We start from the raw sequence: 23,952 nt of genomic DNA, 5'->3' as shown, positions 1-23,952 counted from the left end.
TCAAGATTTTGGCAGGGCTGCTTTCCTTCTGTAGGCTCTAGGGGAAAATCCATTTCCTTGCCTTGCCTTTTCCAGCTTCCAGAGGTTGCCTCCCTCCATTCCTTGGTTCATGGCCCCCTTCCATCTTCAAAGCCAGCAAGGGCTGGTCTAGTCTTTCTCAAGCTGCATCACTTTGACACTCGATCTAACAAATTTTTATATGTCATGGTACTTCTAAGATGTGTACACTGGGTGTAGGCATGTTCAAGTGGTCTTGCTTGGCTGATTAATGAGTGTATCTCACCCTTTGTTGCATGCTCATAAATGAAATAGTGCATCATATTCATGTATCATTGTGAGGGCATTAGATCATAGCCTAATCTTTGGGTGTGGCATAATTAACATTTTTGTGACCTTGGGCAAGTTGTCTATTTCCTTATAATCTCATTTTACATGAAAAAGGGGTTTTCCCCTCAATTTTAAGATCCCCAGTTTTCTTTCCTTTTTTTTTTTTAAATGAGAAAGAGTCTCACTCTGTTGCCTTGGGTAGAGTGCGGTGGTGTTCTCATAGCTGACTGCAACCTCAAACTCCTGGACTCAAGCAATCCTCCTGCCTCAGCCTGCCAAGCAGCTGGGACTACAGGTGCATGCCACGATGCCCAGCTAATTTTTCTGTTTTTCTCTGGCTGGTGTCAAACTCCTGAGCTCAAGTGTGAGCCACCACACCTAGCCTATTTTTCTACCACTTAAAATTGATAACAAAAGAAATTTGCTAGCTAACTAGTAGAGGAGTTAGTTGTGAGATGGTCATCATTGCTCTGCATGTTTGTACTTGGTTATACATAGAAATATTCATCAAATGATTACTTCATGTGAGTTTATTACACTTGAAGAGTCACATGAAGTTTAATTTTAACTTAAATTTTAATCCCTAATTTTCTTTTAAGAAACATTCTATTGTTGTAATATTGAATTTTTTTTCTGTATGCAGCATGCAGAGGATTTCTTATTTCTTTTATGTCATTTTTATTCACGTATAAAATATTTATGATCTTCGGTGTGTTAAGCACCATTCAGGGTCACAGGACAGTGAAAAAATTCTGGAACTCAGATTCTGAGTGTCCACTGCCATATGTCACATAGTAGACATTAGACTGTAGTAATTGCAAAACTCTTGGAGTATATTATAGAATTTTCTTTTTTTTGGTTGAGGAGCACAAGGAGGCCCGAAGCACCTACCAGTACCCCAAGAATTTTCAAAGCAAGAAGAGGTCAATGTGTTGATATATTACTAAATGACTATTATACAAATTCTGACTGTAATTGAATTAATTTACAAAATGAAACTAGGAGTTTAAACAAACAGAAAAAAGGAAATATAAGAGAAAACTTCAGTATTTCACAATATTTTATTTTTTTTTGAGACAGAGTCTCGCTTTGTTGCCCAGGCTAGAGTGAGTGCCGTGGTGTCAGCCTAGCTCACAGCAACCTCAAACTCCTGGGCTCAAGCAATCCTGCTGCCTTAGCCTCCTGAGTAGCTGGGACTACAGACATACGCCACCAAGCCCGGCTAATTTTTTCTATATATATTAGTTGGCCAATTAATTTCTTTCTATTTATAGTAGAGACGGGGTCTTGCTCTTGCTCAGGCTGGTTTCGAACTCCTGACCTCCAGCAATCCGCCTGCCTCGGCCTCCCAGAGTGCTAGGATTACAGGCGTGAACCCCACCATACCGGCTTCACAATATTTTTAATACTAATGAGATCAGTGTTAGAAGTGAGGCCTAAATTATAGGAAGCAGCAAATTTGTCTGATTCTATGCGTAATTGACAATGATTGCAAGCAATTCAGAAGAATCTTCAGATTTTGAATATGAAGAAAGCTTTGATTTAATGTTTGATTGTGATCCTAGGGCAAAAAGGTGGATAAATGTATGCAATTGAAGGTTAATGAAAAAGTGTTCTTTTATCTCTATTTTGGCAGTTAATTACGTTTAATGGAAAGTAGAATTTAACAACTAAAGATTTCTTAGAATTAAGGAAGTACGGTATACTTCTTAGTGTTATTAGGTTCGAATGATACAATTCATATGGAAGATCTAAGTAAGATAATGGTGAATATAACAGTAACATTGCTTATAGAGGCAACAAACCTAATCATTAAAAGTTAATGTCCTTAAATCAGACACTTAACTATGTGTGCGACTTTGAGTCAGTTACTCAGTTTGTTGATGTCTCATTTTCCTCATATGTTAAATAGGTATAATAGTATGTGCCTCATCAGATTAAATGGGCTTAGTGTGTAAGTGCTTAGACTAGTACTTTGAGTACAGGAAATGCTTAATAAGGATTCAAAATATATTCTTGTTATGAACCTTTGAAATACTGTATGTGTATGATTTTTTTTTTGCTTTTTTTTTTTATTTTTTATTTTTTTGAGACAGAGTCTTGCTTTGTTGCCTAGGCTAGAGTGAGTGCCGTGGCGTCAGCCTAGCTCACAGCAACTTCAAACTCCTGGGCTCAAGCGATCCTTCTGTCTCAGCCTCCCAAGTAGCTGGGACTACAGGCATGAGCCACCATGCCCGGCTAATTTTTTCTATATATATTAGTTGGCCAATTAGTTTCTTTCTATTTATAGTAGAGACGGGGTCTCGCTCTTGCTCAGGCTGGTTTCGAACTCCCGACCTCGAGCGATCCGCCCGCCTCGGCCTCCCAGAGAGCTAGGATTACAGGCGTGAGCCACCGCGCCAGGCCTGTATGTGTATGATTTTAAAATACAGTGTTATATAAATTCATGGTTTACAGTTTAACTTGCCTTTTTAAAAAGCAACATTTCATGCCAGGCATGGTGGCTCATGTCTGTAATCGTAGCACTTTGGGAGGCTGGAGCGGGAGGTTCACTTGATGCCAGGAGTTTGAGACCAGACTGGAAAGCATAGCAAGAACCCACATCTACAAAAAATAGAAAAATTAGCCAGATGTGGCACATCATGTAGTTACAGCTACTCCGGAGGGTAAGGCAGGAGGATGGCTTGAATCCAGGAGTTTGAGGGTACAGTGAGCTATGATGACTTCACTGCATTCTAGTTTGGGCAAAAAAGGTGAGACTTTGTCTCAAAAAAAAAAAAAAGAGGCAACATTTCATTGCTGATTTTTTTGGATCTCTGATATCCTGTTAACTGAAAAATTTTTTTGTCTCCTTTGTAGTGCTTACATTTTTCTTATTATATTTATGTATAATAAGAATATTATATATTATATTTATTTATATATAATATTTATATTTAGTACAAATATGTTATGTTATATATTTACATAATATATTATATTTATATATAATATTATGTATAATATATATTTCTTATTATATTATTATATTTGAATGAGTTACTCTTCATTTGTCTATATAAATATCAGCATGTTTACCTTCAACTAGTCGAGGTCACCTTTTATAAATTAAAGCTGTTCTGAGCTATTAATCATCTCATCCAATTGGGTGGCAGCCCTAAACTCTGAGAGTTTGCTGTCTACCACTTTGTAAGTCATTACTATCTAAATCATTGATGAGAATTCATTTTCCCAAGTTTTTTGCTGTTTTGGAAATAAGAAATGGAATGACTAATAAATACGCAAAAAATGTAGGTTTTCTCAGATCATTTTAAGAAACTGACTTATTTGGGAAATGGTGTTTTAAATTACACTTGAGATAAAAAAGTAAAGTTGTATGGGCATATTTTTTTTAAGTGTTTGGTCTATAGTATGAAAAGAATTAAAATAGCAAAGATTTCTATTAGTTTATAGTCCTTGGTTAGGTGTGTGTGGTTCTGAATACCAGTCAAGAAATATAAAATCCTTGTTCTACATACTTGCCAGCAAAAAAAAAAAAAGCAAAGAAAAAGAAAAAAAATATTATATAAAGCTCATTTTGTCAGCTCAGCCAGTTTTATAAATACTTACATCAGAACCTTTTTGGTTACAATTGATAAGAAACACCAATTCTAATAGTTTTTTTTTTTTTTCTTTTTTTCCAGATGAATTGGTGTAGAACCAATTCTAATAGTTTTAAGCTAAAATGAGTAGCTTATATAAATGATAGGTACAGGAGTGGAGTTGGCTTTAGGTGTGTTAGGGTCTCAGTAATTGCACTACTCAGTTTGTCCTTCATGTCTTGGCTCTAGTCTCAGACAAATTTTCTGAACACCATTTGTAGCACCAAGATGATGCTAAAGCTTCAAGTTTACATACTTTTAAACTCCAAGTCCAGTGGAAAGGAGAGCCTTTTTTTTCTAATAGTTTCCACAAAAGAACTGAGATTTTTTTTTTCTGATGAAATTGACTAAGGTCACATTTCTACCCTGAAATAGTTGTTATGGAGGGTGGGTTGAAAAGTAGGTTTGCCAGAAAGAATTGATGTTACTGATTGTTACAGGTTGAATTGTGTCCCTTCAGAATTCATATGTTAAAGTCCTAACACCCAGTATCTCAGAATATGACCTTACTTGAAATAGGGTTGTTGCAGATATAATTAGTTAAGATGAGGTTGTAGCTGGGCATGGTGGTGGCAACTGATAGTCCCAGCCACTCAGGAGGCTGAGGCGGGAGGATTGCTTGAGCCCCAAGAGTTTGAGGCTGAACTGAGGTATGATTGTGCCACTGCACTTGATCCTGGATGACACAGTGAGACCCTGTCTGGGGACAAAAAAAGGTCAAGGAAGTAAAAAGCCAGGGTGTTGGATGAGATATACAAATTGTTGAAGTCACCCAGTTTGATGGAGAGTTAATGTGGAGAGGAAGACAGTGAGCCAGGTGCCAAAGCCTTAGATAAATGAGGTAGAGAGACCAGGAGGTTAAAAGATAACAGTAATAAGGAAGAGGAGAGAGTAATTTAGTTGAAGGGTATGAGCCTCAAAAGAATAGAGCTTTATTTTGTTTTTGTGTTTAAAGCAAGAAGTTAAATGGTATAATATGGATAAGCTACTACTGGTGAGCTGAGGACTTTATTTGCATTTCTAGAACACGAAGTAGGCATGTAACTAAAACCAGACAGCTACTATTTGAGAGGGCTATGAGGAAGGTGAGAGAATTTTTATAAATTCATACATTAGTCATTTGTGCCTAAAGATCATGCTTCTCCAGTGATCTCTGTTTATTTTGACCTATCTCTGTTTATTTGATCTCTGTTTATTTTGACATATATAGGGCTCACTAAATCTTCTGATACGTTACCTAAGCTGTTCTTTGTGTTCACTCTGTCATTGTGTCACCTAGATTTTTGATCAGGTTGAATTGGATTCAACAAAAGCTAGTCTATTATTAGTTCAAGTTGCTGGTATGGTCTCGTTATACCCATTGTTTTTCGGTAGTATCTGCTTAGACTATCTTTTTTAAGTTCTTTATTTAAGACTTTATTTAAAGTCCCTTTCATCTTTCATTTCTGATAATCTCTAAAGCAAATATATTCTTAGATCTGGATTTTGAAAACTTTTTTTTAGATGCTGTACTTATAGTATTCCCAGGTCTTTGCCTGCTAAATATGTTATCCAGATATAATGGTTTGCTGTGGAGCAAACATGAAATGTGAGCATGTTTGCAGAATGGAACATTACAAATTTTACTAGAATGTAAGCTCTTCTGAAGGCAGGAGCACTATCTGACTATTGTGACTCCAGACACCTGAACCTATTGTACTACACCTAGAAGGCATTCAGTTCATGTTTGTTAAATTATTAAATGAGTTGGGAATAAGAGAGCTGAGGATATTACTGTACATTCTATAAGGGAACTGCTCAGATGGCTGCTTGTGTTCCCTCTGTGTCCTCCCACCTTCAAGCTCTGAAGGTGAGGACTGCTTAGATAACATGCTTTTCTCTACCCTCCCATTTCCTTCACCCTAGCTTCCAGAGTTCTTCTTGCTAAAATTTCTATATTACTGGCTTTCTTTTGACTCTTCAAATAGCCTCTGATTTCTGTTTTCCTTGTTGGTTTGGATTACCGTTGATCACTATTGCTTCTTTTGATTTTTCATTCTTGTCTTCTGTTTACTATTCATTTTCATCGTATTTCCTTTGCATTGTGAAATATATAGGTCTTTTTTAGACATCACAAGCCTGTCAGATGGTTTTAGTCTTCTATCCTGCAAACTGTAAACACATGTATAAAAGCATAGGCTCTTCTTGGTTGTATTCATTTAGTACTTTGGCCTTAGAAGTTGCTATTCCACCATTAAAGGGGTGATGGTCATGGTTGAGATGGGAATTGAAAGGATGTAATGGCTAGTCCCCAGTCTGTGTCTCAGCCCTCTTGAAAATGGAGTGTTAGAAGAAGGTGGAATTCTAAGTAGTTGAGTTTTTTTAATGTTAATCTGTCAAAATTAATTTTTTGGCAAATTATAGAAAATTGTATGTATTGTAAAACTTATATTTTATGTTCACTAGTACTGCATTGTTACTAATTTTCTTAAATTTTTAGAGAGAACAAAACTAAAAAGATTTTGAGTTATTTATTTGAAGGAATAAAATCTATTCTATTGTCTTCCTTTCACTACCTGGACTCTATATCCGTTTGCCATCGCATACAGTATTCTTTTTGTCTGAATTGCCTCTTCCTCTCTGTTTCACAGTGGTCTTCAACACTGTCTTTTCATGGGAAGTTACAAAAAGCAGTGCAGAAAGGAAAGGCCCTTTATCCTGTTGTCTCTAATTGTAACACCTTGTATAACTATAGTAAAGTAGCAAAACCAGGAAATCGAAATTGGTACAATTCATAGACCTTATTTAAATTTCACCAGTTTTATACTCATTTGTGTGTTTGTATATATAGTTTTGTGCATATGTGATTTTATCATGTGTGGATTCATGTAATGATAACTATAATCAAGATAAAGAACTATCACAATCCCAGCACTCTGGGAGGCCGAGGCAGGTGAATCGTTTGAGCTCAGGAGTTTGAGACTCAGACCAGCTAGAGCAAGAGTGAGACCCCGTCTCTATTAAAAATAGAAAGAAATTAATTGAACAGCTAAAAATATCTAGAAAAAATTATCCAGGCATGGTGGCACATGCCTGTAGTCCCAGCTACTCGGGAGGCTGAGGCAGGAGGATCGCTTGAGCCCAGGAGTTTGAAGTTGCTGTGAGCTAGGCTGACGCTATGGCACTCTAGCCTGGGCAACAAAGTGAGACTCTCTCTCTCTCTCTCAAAAAAAAAAAAAAAAAAAAAGAACTATCACATAGATCCTTTTTTTTTTTTTGAGACAGAGTCTCACTTTGTTGCCCAGGCTAGAGTGAGTGCCGTGGCGTCAGCCTAACTCACAGCAACTTCAAACTCCTGGGCTCAAGCAATCCTCCTGCCTCAACCTCCTGAGTAGCTGGGACTACAGGCATGTACCACCATGCCCGGCTAATTTTTTTTTCTACATATATATTAGTTGGTCAATTAATTTCTTTCTATTTATAATAGAGACATGGTCTCATACTTGCTCGGGCTGGTTTCGAACTCCTGACCTCGAGCAATCCGCCCGCCTTGGCCTCCCAGAGTGCTAGGAATACAGGCGTGAGCCACTGCGCCTGGCCATATCACATAGATCCTTTATGCTACTTATTCATAATCATATCCACTCCCCTTTCCACTTTATTAACTTATTCACTGCTTACTCTATATCATATGACCTTGTAATTAACTGAAAGAAGATTGTCACTATGTTTTAGGGATTGTCTCTATTTTCACCCTTTTCTACATTGTACTATATAACCATAGGCAATAAGACTAAACCATTTAAAGTTTCAGTTCATTTTGTATGTTACAGAATCTTAGACTCTCAAAGTCATGTCATCTAACATCTCCTTCCACATAGCCACCCCAAAAAATGACACCAGAAATTCCATGTGAAGCAACTCTTGACATTTAATTATTAACCTATAAATTTCCGCAGTGACTGGGACTGTTTTATTTTTTTCCCCATCTGATAGACTTTGGTGTTAGATTTTCTTATGTATTAACTTTTGCTAGATTATGCTACACTAAGAAACGACCCAAAATACCAGGAGCTAACAATAAAACAGGTTTATTTATTGCCTACATTATAGATTCCCTAGAAATCAGCTATGTTTCTGCTCTATAATTCTTTTTCATTTCAGGATCCAAGCTGGAGGAGTAGTCCCTATTTGTGACATACTGTTCTCTTGGCAGAGATAAAAAATTGGCAGAAACACACAATAGCTCTTAAAGCTTCCACTTGGGCCTGGAACTTTGTAGAACTCCTGATCCTGAGCTCAAGCAATCCTCCCACCTCGGCCTCCCAGAGTGCTAGGATTATAGGTGTGAGCCACCACACCCGGCCAAGGCCTGGAACTTTCTCACATTTCATTGGCCAAAGTAAGTCATGTGGTCAAGTCCACTGTAACACCTACAGAGAGACACTACAAGTCACATAGCAACAGGCAGGGATGATACTACTACTTTTATAGAGATAGGTTATATACTGTGTGTGTATGAGAGGGGAATAGATGATTGTGAATTATAATACCACCTACCACACCTTAAGATGATATACTGTGCTACGGTTTTATAATAACTTTTTGTTAATAAAACTTATTATATGCACATTGTTATGATTGTATAGAATTATAATGACGGGTTTTTTTCTTAATGAAAATAGCAGCTCCTTTTGTTTTGTTTTTGTTGCATTAATTAGGATATTGGTTCAAGCCAAAATCAGTGACTTAAATAAGAGAGTATATCAAGTAATAGTCCAAGTAGGGTAAGTGTTCGAGGGCTGATATGGTGGCTTCATGGTGGTGTCAGGGACCCAGGCCATTTTTTTCTTATTGCTCTGTTATTCTCAACCATGCATTCCATCTGTCAGTTTATTAATAAGAGAGCTGCTCCAGACATTGTGACTATATCTGCATTCTAGCCAGCTGGAAGAAGGGCTGGGAGGTAGAAGGCATTTCCTTTCTTTTCAGGTACATAGCGTGGGAGTTGGACACATTTCCTTCCACATTCTATTGATGATAACTGCGATTGCAAGGGAGTCTAGGAAATGTAGATATTAGCGGGGTGTCCATATGTCTATGTAAAATTTAGGGATACTATTACTAAAGAAGAGGAGAAAGGATATTAGGGGCTATTAGGATGGTGCAAAAGTAATTATAGTTTCGGACCATGAATTTTAAATTATTATATTAATAGACATCTCCTTTTATTTTAATTTTAATTTACATAAAACACATGAAAAATAGATACTATTACCACTTTACATTTTAGGAAACAAGTTTTTCAAAGAGGTGAATAAGTTATTCAAGATCAGATACCTATGTAGTAATGGAATGGGCTTTGAATCTAGGTCTATTTGATAGCAAAGTCTGAGTTGTTTTTTACAAACCTATATTGACTTTCTAACATCTCTTATTTACAAGCATTTTACATTTTTCACACCACTAATAAATAGCAATGGACTCTTTAGAAGGAATTCTGGTATTTATAAATATTTAACTTTGTGACAGGAGTTTATGATTTTGCCGATTGATAATCACTTTTAAGTTATAATAACAGAATTTTAAAAGGTCACATTTTTATTTTAACAACTGGAGTTAAAGTTTTCCTTTAGAAATTAATTTAGTTGCTAAAAATTTATACATAATTTTGTATACTGATCAAATTTTGGATTTTTGTATTTTTCCCTAAATTGAAAATGGCTTTATTGTTTCATTGTATTTATGTAAGTAGGACATGCTTATCCTAAAAACGTTTTTATGAGCTTCAAGTGAGTGCAAAGTGAAAAAAAAAGTTTTTAGAGAATATAGAGTAAATAAAGAAGAATGTAAAAATGATTTATGATCCCATTATCCAGAGAGGATCACTGTTACTATTTAAGCTATATATTTCAATTTTGTTCTTTATGCATTCATTATGTGTGATTTTTTTTTTTTTTTTTAGTTTAAAAAATGATCATATTTAGTGTCTGACAGTAATAACAAAAGTCTGTTTCACTGGGATACACCAAAAACACTCTTTAGTCATCTTGCTTGATCAGAGACTTGGCAATTTGGATAGCTTTTTCCATTCTCACTTAGCTGTATCACATTAGTATAGTAATCAGTACAGGGTGTACTTTGGAACACTGTAGTGAGCTAAAGCCTTCTCATATGCGTTTATGTAGTAACCAGTGAATCTGTAATGTGACAATAAGGTACAGTTTGCAGCTCAGGATTTCTTACTATGTATGAGGTTCTTTCCCTGGGTACTAAAAATCTAACTAAAGTGAACTTTTCATTATTAAGGGAACATATTTCATTTGTTTTCTCTAGCAAAGTATATTAATACCCATGTCTATAAATAAGTGGAAGACTACATAGTTTTTAAATTCAAACTGGGATATTTTTGTGAATGAAAGGGGGTAGTACAAATATTTAAAATTCTAAACATTTTTTGGAATTTTTTTGATCATTAAAATGGTTTTTGTTGCATTGGCAGATCAATAAAATAGTTCTATTTATAGTCTTTTTTTTCAAAAATAAAATCTTCTAAAACATTTTGCTACACATTATGACAAAATAAAAAAGTCTTTACATTGACTTTTTATAAAATAAATAAATTATTTATTTATTTTTTGAGCAGGGTCTTGTTTTCTTGCCCAGGCTAAAGTACAGTGGTGTCATCATCGCTCACTGCAACATCAAACTCCTGGGCTCAAGCGATCTTCCTGCCTCAGCCACCATGCTTGGCCTACATTGACTTTAACTGAATATTTATAAACACAAATAGAATAATTATTTTTAGTAATAACCACATTTTTATCAGTTTCTTAGCCAAATCTGTCTCTAATATTGTGATACTTTTCTGAACAATGTAATTATTTTCTAATATGCTTTTATTAGTTTTAATTTTTTTATAAAATTGTAACCTGACTATGGTGGCTCATACTTGTAATTCCAGTGCTTTAGGGGGGCTGAGGTGAGAGGATCCCTTGAGACCAACTTGGACAACATAGCGAGACCCTGTCTCTACAAAAAAATAAAAAACTAGCAGGGTGTGGTATTGTGTGCATGTAGTCCTATCTATTTGGGAAGCTGAGGCAGGACAATTGCTTGAGCCCAGGAGTTGAAGGTTACAGTGAGGTATGATCATGTCACTGCATTCCAGCTGAAGCGACAGAGGTAGGCCCTGTCTCCAAAAAAAAAAAAAAACAATTGTTGGCAGTATTTTTCAGAATTGCATTTTATGCTTTGTCCTTATTAACTCCTACAGTTTACTCTTCATTTTAACTAGTTATATTTTTAATTGTTAATTACTCTGTATGTGTGCTGCTATACCCAGTTAGCATAGGAAAAATTTTGCTAAATGGAGATTATTTCTTTTAAGAGATAGGGTGGCCTGGGCGTGGTGGCACTCTGGGAGGCTGAGGTAGGTGGATTGCTCAAGGTCAGGAGTTTGAGACCAGCCCGAGCAAGAGTGGGACCCTGTTTCTACTATAAATAGAAAGAAATTAATTGGCCAACTAAAAATATGTATATAAAAAGTATTAGCCAGGCATGGTGGCACATGTCTGTAGTCCCAGCTACTCAGGAGGCTGAAGCATGAGGATCGCTTGAGCCCAGGAGTTTGAGGTTGCTGTGAGCTAGGCTGACGCCATGGCATTCTAGCCAGGGCAACAAAGTGAGACTCTGTCTCAAAAAAAAAAAAAAGAGATGAGGTCATGTTCAGTCATCTAGGCTGAAGCACAGTGACATGATCACAGCTCACTGCAACCTTAAACACCTGGGCTGAAGTGATCCTCTTGCCTCAGCCTCTTGAATAGCTGGAACTACAGGCATGTGTCACCATGCTCAGCTAATTTTTAAACTTTTTGTAGAGATAGGTCTCACTATCTTTCCGAGGCTGGTCTCAAACTCCTGACCTCAAGTGATCATCCAGCATGGGACTTCCAAAGTGCTGGGATTACAGGTTTGACCCACTGTGCCCAACCTGGAGAATGTTCTTAATTCTAATTTATTTCTTATTCAAAATTACACATATATATCATTTCCAGTATTTTCACAGGCAGTATCTTTTTGGATCTATTAAAAGTATTCTCTTTGGTAAATCTTGTTAAATAATCTTGTCCCTATTTATGATTATTTTACCTGTTTTACCAAATATAAATGCTGCAAAACTGTAGGCCTTCTATAATTTTATTATTTTCTAGGACGGAATAAAAATTTATCCAGCTAAAAATAAGACTCTTGATGAAACTCCTATAATTTACTTCCAAGTATAATTTTAAAATTTTAAAATTAACTCTTATGTACTATTTGAGCTGTCATCATTTAATTTGTTCTGTCCTCCCTTTGCTTTTTTTTAAAACTGTATTTCTTATTAATTTTCTAGAACTTTTGTTTTCTATTTCAGAGTATTGCAGGGGTACAAATGCTTTGGTTACATTAATTGCCTTTGCATGCCTGACAAGCATGCCCATCCTCTAATGTGCACGACATCCGTTAGGAGTGGATTTACCCTTACACTCCTCCCCCCTCCCACCTGGCCAACACTATGAATGTTATTCCATTTGCTTTTAAAGGATACATTTCAGTGTCTTGGCAAACTTGGTTTGTATTATTAGGCATTAAATCTGAAATGTCTGATTTAGAATAAAAAATGTAGTTTATTATATCTCAAGAAGCAGTACAAATCAAAGTATGTACCTAAACTATCAACACAATTTTATAGGCTTAACTTTTTAATGGTAGCCTGTTTTAAACAGCAGTAAAGAAGTGTGGAGAACTAGTGGCAATGAAGTCACTAAAGGTGTTTTCCACAGCTTGTTGAGAATTGAATGTTTTTCCTTGCAAGAAGTGGTCCAAAACCTGGAAGAAGTGGTAGTTAGTTGGTGTGAAGTCTGGTGAATACAGTGGATGTCAGTTTCCAAGTCCATCTTCTATAGTTTTAGCAGTGTTGTTTGTGTGACAGTGTTGTCTTGCAAGAGGATTGGCTTGTCTATGTTGACCAATCTTTGCTGCTTAATTCCAAGCATCCTCATCATGTTGTCCTACTGGTTTCAGTAGACAGCCACTGTGGATTGACCAGGTTTCATGAAGATGCAGTAAATAATACCAATGCTGGATCACCAAACAGACACTATTAGCTTTTTTTGATGAATATTCAGTTTCGTCTTTATGTCGTGACAGCAAAGAAAGGCAAGCTTTGAGACGATTTTTCTTTTGACATTTATTTTAATTTATGCAGAACCCATCTTTCCAGCTTCTTTATCTTGCAGATTTGTTTCAAATGGTCCAATATTGTTGGACTAGTAATATCAACACTTACTGCTAATTCATGCATAGGTTGAGATGGATTTGCTTCCACTACAGCTTTCAGCTTATCATTATCCACCTTGGTCTCAGGTCACCCACATGATTCATTTTCAAGATTAAAATCACCAGAATGGAACTTCTCAAACTATTGATGTACTATGCATTCATTAGCCTACATCCTTCCCAAACACTTCATTGGTATTTTGAGCTGTCTGCGTTGCATTGGTTCCATGATAGAACTCATATTTTTAAAAAACCCACAAATGTTTTTACTTATCCATGATTTCACAAAAATTGCTCTAAAAAATATTGCAGATAGTCACAAGCCAAAACGTGCATTCGAAAGAATGATGATGTCCCTTCATGATAAAAAGAATAAGAAGTCTCAAAATAAAATGTCAGAGATATTAACTGTCAAACTTAGTACTTAAGGAAATTGGGCATTTTATACTTAAAAACCTATTTGTTATTTGCTAAAAGCTTCAAAAGCTGAAGTTTTTTTGGAGCTTTATTCATTGAACTTTAATCTTCGTTAAAGGTTTCCAACTGATTTTGAACAGTATACAACCAATTTTTAGAGGACCTGTTTTCAAAAAGAATTTTTACTGAGACATTAGGTGAAATTTATAAAGTAGTATTTTTAAAAAGTACTAGCCTCTAAAATCTGATGACAGGTTCCAAGGAGAGTATACGCATTGTTATGTTGAAGTATTTTTAAAAAATTATTTAAGACCTTTATTAACAGTACATGCAGTTTGTTGACTTTTTTTTAAATCAAGTTGTAAACTTTTATTACAAATTAAAAATTAATTTTTTAAAAATCTCAACTTGACCAGATATGAAACAATTTAAAAACCTTTGAAGGCATATTGAGAAAAACCAGGCTTTAAAAAAAACACATTTGTTATTACCAAAAAAGATGTCTTTAGGTAAAAATAATAAAAACCCCATGCTGCATAGATAATGCAAATTAGTTCGAATTATCCAGTTAACGCAAACGCAAGCACTTAAGGTCTTCAGCTCCAATCTTTTGTCCATTTCTTATTGCTGGAATTTCATATTTATTTCTTCTTGTTGGATGACTAAACCAATGATGGTAGAGAGATGGTAAGCCGGCATTTGCTCATCTCCGCCCTGCTCAACCTCTGGAGTGGATTGGCTGTTTTTGTATCCCCTAGATAAAGGGATAATTCACATCCTGGGTGGGATGGCATGAGAGTTTTATCACTGTACTCAGAACGGTGCACAATTTAAAATTTATGAATTGTTTCTGGAATTTTCTGTTTGTTTTGTAACACAATTGACCATGGTAACTGAAACCACAGGAAGCAAAACTACAGATAAAGGGGGTGTACACTACTGTGTGTGTGTATTTTTATATATATATTAATATATATATTTTAAAGTGTGTTCTCCTTTCCTCACCCACTTAATACATCCTGTCAAATCTATCTTATAAACTTTTCTTCAAGCCATACCCTTCTTTTCTGCCATTGCCTCTGATCCTCAACTGGACTATTAAAATTATTTCATAAGTAGCCCCCTATATTCCGTTCCTACTTTGTCTCTCTAAGTAAATTATTACCTAATACCAAGAGCTAATACCAAGTTAATAACTCTTGAATCTGTCCACTTTTCCATCCTCATTTTCTTTACTTCTACCCTAGCAGATGAGGCACATTATAAGTTGTCTTCTGTAAAACTTCACAATCTTATTTCCCATCCAGAACTCCTGGCTGTTCTTTTCAGACATAACTATGCTTTGTTTTGATTGCATGCCTTTGTGCATGCTGTTATCTCTATGTAGAATCACCCTCTTCCCATCTTCTCTATACCTCAAGTTCTGCTCTATGTCACCCCCATGAAGCCTTCCTGGACTCCAGTCCTGGTTCCAGAACACTTTTACACATTCATGTGCAGGCAAACCTGAGCCTTTAAACATGATACTCCTAAGCTGCCTTTTAGATGAGCTATTAAGTTTATCAGCTGACCAAGGAACTCTTTGAACTGTTGTGTTAATTTAATGGCACTGTAAGCAATTCAGATGTGATGATATCACTGTCATCTTTTTCTATATCAGTTTGCATATTCCTTCGATTATTTTATTGAAGTGGTTTTTGAACTGTATTCATAGGTACCTTGGGTACTTGGGTAGAAGATGAGTGCTTGAGGCTTTGGATCTCTCATGTGGCTTTAACCCAAGCATTTCACCCCAAGTTTGTTATATGTTGGGTTTGGGGATAAATTAGGATAAGGAAAAGAGTTCTGATGTAAAAAGTAAATTTAAGATTCTTGTATTTCTTGTCTACTTGGTTCTTAGTAACCCATGTGTCTGTCTTTCTTTATTCTGTCTCTCAGCCCCCTCCCAAGAAGAAACAAAACCAAACTTTTTGAAATCAAGGGTATCTTATTCATCTTTGTTTTTCAAATATCTGTTGAATGAATGCCAAATAATGTTAATATAAGTTATTGAATAGCATATAATTTCTATTTATTTATTTTAGTTATCAAGTGGGAATCCTGTATATGAAAAATACTATAGACAGGTAAGATTTTAATTTCATTGTTTTCCTAGATTGAGCATAACATGGACTGTCAATTTTTGATTGTATGCATGTAGATTGTCAGCTAGCTAGATGAATTTTGACATCTAGTTTTCAACTTCTTGTGCTTTAGCCTCTTACTTTGAGTACTTAATGCTTTTGACAAGTTCCCAGAAAGGTGAAGGAAAGATAATTCTGAACACTTAGTTGTCCCAAATATCTACGTTAAAAGGCCATACAACATGAAATATATTTATTCACATTTATTCAGATTCAAATTAATTTATAAGATAAATAGAAATGGCATTTACTTATTTATGAATGAATTAATGAGACGTCTTGCTCTGTTGCCTGGGCTAGAGTGCTGTGGTGTCAGCCTAGCTCACAGCAACCTCAAACTCCTGGGCTCAAGCCATCCTCCTGCCTTAGTTAGCCTCCCAAGTAGCTGGGACTACAAGCATGCGCCACCACACCCGGCTAATTTTTTCTATTTTTAGTTGTCTGGCTAATTTCTTTCTATTTTTAATAGAGACAGGGTCTTGCTCTTTCTGAGGCTGGTCTCAAACTCCTGACCTCAAGCGATCCTCCTGCCTTGGCCTCCCAGAGTGCCAGAATTACAGGCGTAAGCCACCACACCAAGCTTATGTTGTTTTTAAGACTTATTAAACTATGATTTTCACAAATTGAAACCCATGACTCTCATACAAATGTAAAATGACTTGTGTCAAGGATTTTATTCAAGTTGTTCATTACTTGGAGAACCAGTCAGATGTAAAATGAGAATACGAGTTATAGAGATTTAGATGCTTCCCCAGACATTCATTGGCATTGGATAGGAATCATTTGTATTACTATCAGTTTTCTATAATTTAATGTATACTTCTACAGAGTATAAAGTAACGTAGTCAGTAGAAAGTCAATCAAGGGTGCATACCATAGATCAGATAATCTCTGGAGGGTATAGACAATCTTACTTGCCAATTTCCAAGTATTGGGTTGTTTTTCCTAACAGTCTTCCTTACCTAATGATCATGATCACAGAAAAGGCTGTTTTGGCCATCTACATCAGTGGTCCCCAACCTTTTTGGCACCAAGGACCAGTTTCATGGAAGACAATGTTTCCACCAATGGGGGTGGATGGTGATGGTTTTGGGATGATTCAGACACATTACATTTATTTATTTATTTATGAATGAATGAATGAATGAATGAGACAGAGTCTCACTGTGTTGCCTGGGCTAGAGTGCCATGGCGTCAGTTGCATTATGTTTATTGTGCAGTCAGACTTCTCTGCTAATGATAATCTGTATTTGCAGCTACTCCCCAGTACTAGCATCACCACCTCACCTCCACCTCAGATCATCAGGCATTAGATTCTCACAAGGAGTGGGCAATCTAGATCCCTCGCATACAAAGTTTACAGTAGGGTTTGTGCTCCTATGAGAATCTAATGCCACTGTTGATCTGACAGGAGGTGGAGGGGATACAAGCAAGTGATGGGAAGCAGCTGTAAATACAGATGAAGCTTTGCTCAGTTGCCTTCTACTTACCTGCTGCTGTGTGGCCTGGTTCCTGACACAGGCAATGATGGGTACTATCCTCAGCTCAGGGGTTGGGGACTGCAAATCTAGAGGCATATACTATTTAGCAATTTCTAATGCTGGAGAATTAATTTCAGCCTGAAATTTTTAAAAATCTCGGATTGTATTTTTTATTTTATTTTTATTTATTTTTATTTTTTATTTTTTTGAGACAGAGTCTTGCTTTCTTTGCCAGGCTAGAGTGAGTGCCGTGGCATCAGCCTAGCTCACAGCAACCTCAAACTCCTGGGCTCAAGCGATCCTCCTGCCTCAGCCTCCCGAGTAGTTGGGACTACAGGCACGAGCCACCATGCCCGGCATTATATATATTAGTTGGCCAATTTCTTTCTATTTTTATGGTAGAGATGGGGTCTCACTCAGGCTGGTTTTTTTTTTTTTTTTTTTTTTTTTTAAGGATATAGGCTGATGGTGATCAGGCTGGTTTTGAACTCCTGACCTTGAGCAATCCGCCTGCCTCGGCCTCCCAGAGTGCTAGGATTACAGGCGTGAGCCACCACACCCGGCCTCGGATTGTGTTTTTTAAAGCCTCTGTTATTTGTTCCTCCATCTTGAGGCTAGGATCCAAACCTTAGAAATTCTCTCTACCATATTTCACCTTCAGTACATATAAATTTGAGTGAATTTATCTCATCTTGAGGTTTCCCAGGTTTGCTAGGGTTCCTAGCCTGTTGGTAAGGGATCTTGTTTGCTACCTGTGAGGCTGGGACCTTACAAACCATGAGAAGGAAACCATGTAGCAGGCTAGTTTTTTGGGAGGGCTTTGTAGACATTGGTGCCACAGAAAGTCTACCCTTATTCTGTTTGAATAAAAGGGAATCAATCATTCTCAAGTATGGCCTTGTTTTACACAATTGATTCATCCTGATTAAAAAAGGAGAACAAATTATTATTGAACCTGTGTAATAATTGTATTACCATAAAGAGTAAAGACATTCAATGAAAGTATTTATTTTGAATTCTGAAGGGTTAGTGAGAATCAGATACAAATAAACTATTTCATTCATTTTACAAAAGTAGAGCCCATTATTATAAATTGAGGGTTGAGAGAGCCTAAGAAGAAAAAGAAAGGGCTTCTTCACATATCCACTTAGAAAACAGAACATTAAAAATAATGCCAATAGTATTCTAAGTAAATATCCATAATTAAATTTTCCTTAACATTTCATTCAGTCCTGTGTAATTAATTCTTGTTCAGCTGAATCTTGGGTCAGAAGTCTGCTTTCATGAAGTACGACTGCTTCTGGATTGAGAAAGAATCCTGGAAATCCTGACTTAAGTCTACCAGTATAGTGTGAAAGTAGTCTAAGTGATGTCAGGTCAGATGTCTTTACCCAAAAGTCCATTTTTAAACAATAATTCAGAATATGTGCAATAGTATATATCATATACTGTAAAGTATAATCCTTTTCATGATGTTCTGAGACTTTCCTTGTTGAAGAGACAGCTTCTAGCCTATAGCTTATGGCAAGGCCTATAAGCAAACCTCAGAGTATAACAGAAACTGCCTGTAGATGACAAAGACTAAATGGCTGTGTTAAATTTATTATGGTAACCAAAAGACTGGAAGATAGTAAAATTATTTATTGGGATATAATACATAAATATTTCATAAGATCTTGATTGATGTTTTTCCCTAAGTACTTCTATATTTAGATTATGCTGGGTGTAGGTATTCCTTTTTACCCTGGTCACACAGTGGGCAAAGAAAAGGAGTTCTGGGGCCGGGCGCTGTGGCTCACGCCTGTAATCCTAGCTCTTGGGAGGCCGAGGCGGGCGGATTGCTCAAGGTCAGGAGTTCAAAACCAACCTGAGCAAGAGCGAGACCCCGTCTCTACTATAAATAGAAAGAAATTAATTGGCCAACTGATATATATATAAAAAATTAGCCGGGCATGGTGGCGCATGCCTGTAGTCCCAGCTACCCGGGAGGCTGAGGCAGAAGGACCACTCGAGCCCAGGAGTTTGAGGTTGCTGTGAGCTAGGCTGACGCCACGGCACTCACTCTAGCCTAGGCAAGAAAGCGAGACTCTGTCTCAAAAAAAAAAAAAAAGGAGTTCTGGAGAATTCTAGCGGCAGATTTCCCAACCCTTTCTGTACTTCCTTCTTACCCTAAATTTGAAGGATTAAGTAATTTTTTATTTTTTGTTGAGTGCTGATTTATTCCACATTCTAGTACTTGAAAGAAAGACTTTCTCTTTTGCTTCTTTGCTGGGATTGGACTGTCTGGAATGCTTTGTACTGTATGTTTATAGTAAACTTAATCTTTTAAATAAACTGGAAAAACAGCTATCTAATAAATATCCTAGTATCATATTACCTTTCACATAACTTTTTAAAATTTACTTTTTATTTTTACAAATAGAACTTTAGGAAATCTTAAATGAGTCTTTTTTTTTTTAATTTTTAATTTTTCTTGTTCTGTGACCTCATTCTGTCTTTTTAAAATTTTTTTTTATTTTTATTTTTTATACTTTCTTTTTTTTTTTTTTGAGATAGTGTCTCACTTTGTTGCCCAGGCTAGAGTGAGTGCCAGGCATCAGTCTAGTTCACAGCAACTTCAATCTCCTGGGCTCAAGTGATCCTACTGCCTCAGCCTCCCAAGTAGCTGGGACTACAGGCATGTGCCACCATGTCCAGCTAATTTTTTGTATATATTTTTTTAGTTGGTCAATTAATTTCTTTCTATTTTTAGTAGAGCTGGGGTCTCGCTCAGGCTGGCTTTGAACTCCTGACCTTGAGCAATCCTCTCACCTGGGCCTCTCAGAGTGCTAGGATTACAGGCGTGAGCCACCACGCCCGGCCTCATTCTGTCTTAAAAGGAAAGCACCAGTCACTTAAAGTGAATATGTTTCCCTTAATGTTTTAGGAACTTAATAGTTTTTAAAATGTTTCTTAATGTTTATAATGTTTTAGAGTTGATAATTGCTTCGACTTTTTTTAAGTGCTACAGTTTCTAAGAGTAGGTATAAAAGCAAAAGGTGATGATTTAAAGATGTTTGAAGAGGCAGATAACATATATAGTGATTCTCATTTGTCCAAAAGACCTCTCTAGTAAATGCTGCCCTTTTCCTCCTTTTGCCATTTAAGTTTATTTAAATGAAAACTATAGAAGATTGGGAGTCGGAAGATATATATTGATGTTACAGCTCCACTAATTTGTGTTTACTTCTCTGAGCTTAAGTTTTGTTATTTGCCTAGTGGGCATAAGAAAAAACACTTTTTACATTGCAGTGTTGTCTAGGTGGTACTCTACTCATATGGTTCTTCACATACTCCTTGACTCATATTAGTCTGAGGATTCCTGTTCTTTTCTTGAAAAAAACGGTTCCCAAATCACAGGAATGGAAGGCTGGTAAATGATGATAATTTTGCCTTTGTGTTTTGTTGTCTACTTATTGTTTGTATCTTTTCAGGTTGATACAGGCAATACTGGAAGAGTGCTGGCTTCTGAAGCTGCTGCTTTCCTGAAAAAATCAGGGCTTCCAGACTTGATACTTGGAAAGGTAGTATTTGTTCATTTTAACGAGATTGTGGTGAATATATAGTACTGTAGGTGGATTGGTTACAAATTCAGAAATATACCATCAAGAAACTTAGAACTTACCACATGTCCGGGGATGTAGAAAAAAAAAAAAAAAAAAAAAGAAACTTAGAACTGAGGCATAGAAGCAGTTAGAATAATGGGATGAAAGGAATTTGTGGTGTAGTGATTTACCCTCTTGAAAAGTAAGGTGTTTTTCAGATTTTTAGAAATAAGTTGCTTTTTATAGGATGAAATGAGGAAGTAATACTACATTTGGTAGGGAGAAATAGTGCAAACTGGGAATCTTGCCACCCACTCAGATTTGGCTCTTTCCCTACTTCCTTTATTGTAACTGTTTCTGTGTTTAATGTGTGGTGAATAGAGTGGGGAATGAGAAGCCCCAGAAGGCGCACAAAGAGGTGGAAAGCCCCTATCCTGTTAAATCCTTATACATGATACTGATATGTATTCAAAATCCTGAAAAATAATCACCATTAATTTAATTATTTACAAATAAACATTAACCATCTCAATTTGCCCATAGGAAAGAATATCATCTTAATAATGATTTAAAATAAGGTAGTATTTTCTAGTATAAAGAGCATTGGACTCAGAGTTAGAACCTGGATTAGTGAAAAAGACATTTGATTGGAAGTTAAAATGTAAGTTTTAGTTCTTTCCCTGATACCTTGAATATTCTCGAGCCAAATCACTTACCCTCACTGGGCCTTAGTATCTTTGTGAAAGGTTGCACTATATAATCTTTAAGGTTTCTTTGTACTCTTAATTCTGTGATTCTTATATCTGATTACCAGAGAACATGAGGTTGTAAATTATAGAGATTTAATTTATCATTACTATGATTTTTGTTTAAAATATATATTGATACTTTTTCCCCCCTAAATTTCAGATTTGGGATTTAGCTGACACAGATGGCAAAGGTATCCTGAACAAACAAGTAAGATTCAGAGATTTGATTCAAAATCAGTAATTTTTTTGTTTGTTTTTAAGCTAAGAATTGGTTTTTCCAATATTCGGGTTTTGCAAGGGCAGATGTCAGAACAATGAAAATATTTCTACTCAGTAGATGTTAAAATAACTAATTTCTAAAGGTTATCATTAGTTTAGTGTCATTATTCTCCTGGAGTTTGTTTTTCGGTCTTTCAGAGAGGCTTTGCTGTTTACTTAAATTTATTAGGTGTAGAGGGTTATAAGTAAAAGTGGATTTTGTTAGTAAGCATTAAGATGGTATTGCCCAGTACATTTGAAAAGAAGCTCTCAGCTAATTAAACTTCAGTATTCTGGTCCAGGTCTTAACTTTGATACATATACCAAAAAATAGTTTACAGATCAGAAATAAACTGTAGACCAGAAATACATGAAAGTGGTTATGGCTAAGGGTGTTGAATATCATCAGTGTGCTTTGAAGTGCTGACTCTTGGGGATGGATTTCAGTGTGGTATGGGATAGAATTCAAAGTTTGCTACATGCTGATACATTTGCTAAGAGCCACTACTCAAAGCTAATTCCTCACTTGGGGATAGCTGAAACAGATCAAACCCAGAAAAGATAGGGGAAAAATTAGATGAGAGTGTCAGAATACCTAGTCTTTTAATTAAGATTTCAGGGCTAGATTGTAGTTCCCTTTGGAGCCTTTGGGTGGAAAGGCTAGTTCAGTACATTGGAGACAGAAAGACTAAATTCATTTGGGGTACCCAGGTACTATGCATTTAAGTTACCAAATATTTGTTGAGTACCTGTTATGAGCCAGGCTTTAGAAATGCAGAGATGAATATGAGACATGTGGTAACTATCTTTTTTTTTGAGACAGATTCTCACTCTGTTGCCCAGGGTAGAGTGCCGTGGCGTCAGCCTAGCTCACAGCAACCTCAATCTCCTGGGCTCAAGCAATCCTTCTGCCTCAGCCTCCCGAGTAGCTGAGACTACAGGCATGCACCACTGTGCCCAGCTAATTTTTTCTATGTGTGTTTAGTTGGCCAATTAATTTGTTTCTATATTTAGTAGAGACGGGGTCTTGCTCTTGCTCAGGCTATTTTCGAACTCCTGACCTTGAGCAGTCCACCCGCCTCAGCCTCCCAGAGTGCTAGGATTACAGGTGTGAGCTACCACGCCTGGCCTTGTGGCGACTATCTTGAGATTTTACAGTATTATAAATTCTTCACTGATATTCCTGGATTTTGGATGTTGAGTTTGAATTGTCTTTATTACTTCCAGGTAGTTGGATTTATGGGTCTGGAGTTAAACTTTGAATTTGCATTGGAGGCATAGATTTTTTGATTAACATATGAGTGGAAGAAAAGAAGCCACTACTTACTGTTTCTATGTGCCAAAAATGACACTAAGCACTATCCTCTTATTGTATAGTTTTTATTTTATTGCTTATAACACATTGCAGGGTAGATATTAGCTATGCTTTTATGGAAAGGTTTTATTTAACTTGTCCATGGCCTCATAACTTTAAGTAGCAGAATTAGAATTTAATGTAGAATAATTTCACTTCGGAGCCTGTACTGAATGAGTGTACCTGATTACCTAAGAGTAATTGGATTTCACATAGCGTGAGAAAAGAAAGATCAATGTTGGAATACTTAAAATAGTAGCATTTAAAGGTTGAAGTAGGCATTGACTCCAAGAAAAGAGGCTTGAAAGGTCAGAGGATAATTGGGGTAGTTTTATGAAGCTATGTTGGTGGAGGAGAGCTTCAGGGAAGATCGTACTTTCCCAGGCTGCAAAGAAGGAATGAGCAGGATGAGGCTTGCTTTTGTTTTGTTTTGTTTGTTTTGTTTTGTTTTGTTTTGTTTTTTTGTTTAAGTCGGGCTATTATATTTGGTAGCTAGGAGTTTATTTGTGGCATAGGCGACAGTAGCTTCTTTAGCTAATAGTGGGAGTTGAAGTCAGATTTATACAGAAGCTTGCGGAATGAATGATGAAAAGGGGATATCTTGAAATAGCATTATTTATTTTTTCAATAAATGAGTAAAGGCAGAGATTGATATAAA

The 23,952-nt window shown here is 36.3% G+C and overlaps 1 protein-coding gene across 8 annotated transcripts in view; it reads left to right on the top strand.

Annotated features, from left to right (window-relative positions):
* EPS15 (epidermal growth factor receptor pathway substrate 15) overlaps positions 1 to 23,952 on the top strand; it is a 151,979-nt gene that overhangs the window by 17,617 nt on the left and 110,410 nt on the right. For 7 of the 8 annotated variants that reach the window (XR_012915165.1, XM_012776183.3, XM_075998282.1 and 4 more), the window contains exons 2-4: positions 15,770 to 15,811; positions 20,823 to 20,912; positions 21,843 to 21,890. Coding sequence is in view for 7 of the 8 variants with exons in the window: in XM_012776183.3 (XP_012631637.1) it covers positions 15,770 to 15,811; positions 20,823 to 20,912; positions 21,843 to 21,890 (180 nt within the window). In the remaining variant the exon portion in view is untranslated. The remainder of the gene's footprint in view (positions 1 to 15,769; positions 15,812 to 20,822; positions 20,913 to 21,842; positions 21,891 to 23,952) is intronic. The other variant, XM_075998265.1, reaches the window with a different exon arrangement.

Source organism: Microcebus murinus, chromosome 2 (genome assembly GCF_040939455.1).
Source record: "Microcebus murinus isolate Inina chromosome 2, M.murinus_Inina_mat1.0, whole genome shotgun sequence".
Classification (NCBI taxonomy): domain Eukaryota; kingdom Metazoa; phylum Chordata; class Mammalia; order Primates; family Cheirogaleidae; genus Microcebus; species Microcebus murinus.
This window is presented reverse-complemented; position numbering and strand designations above follow the sequence as displayed.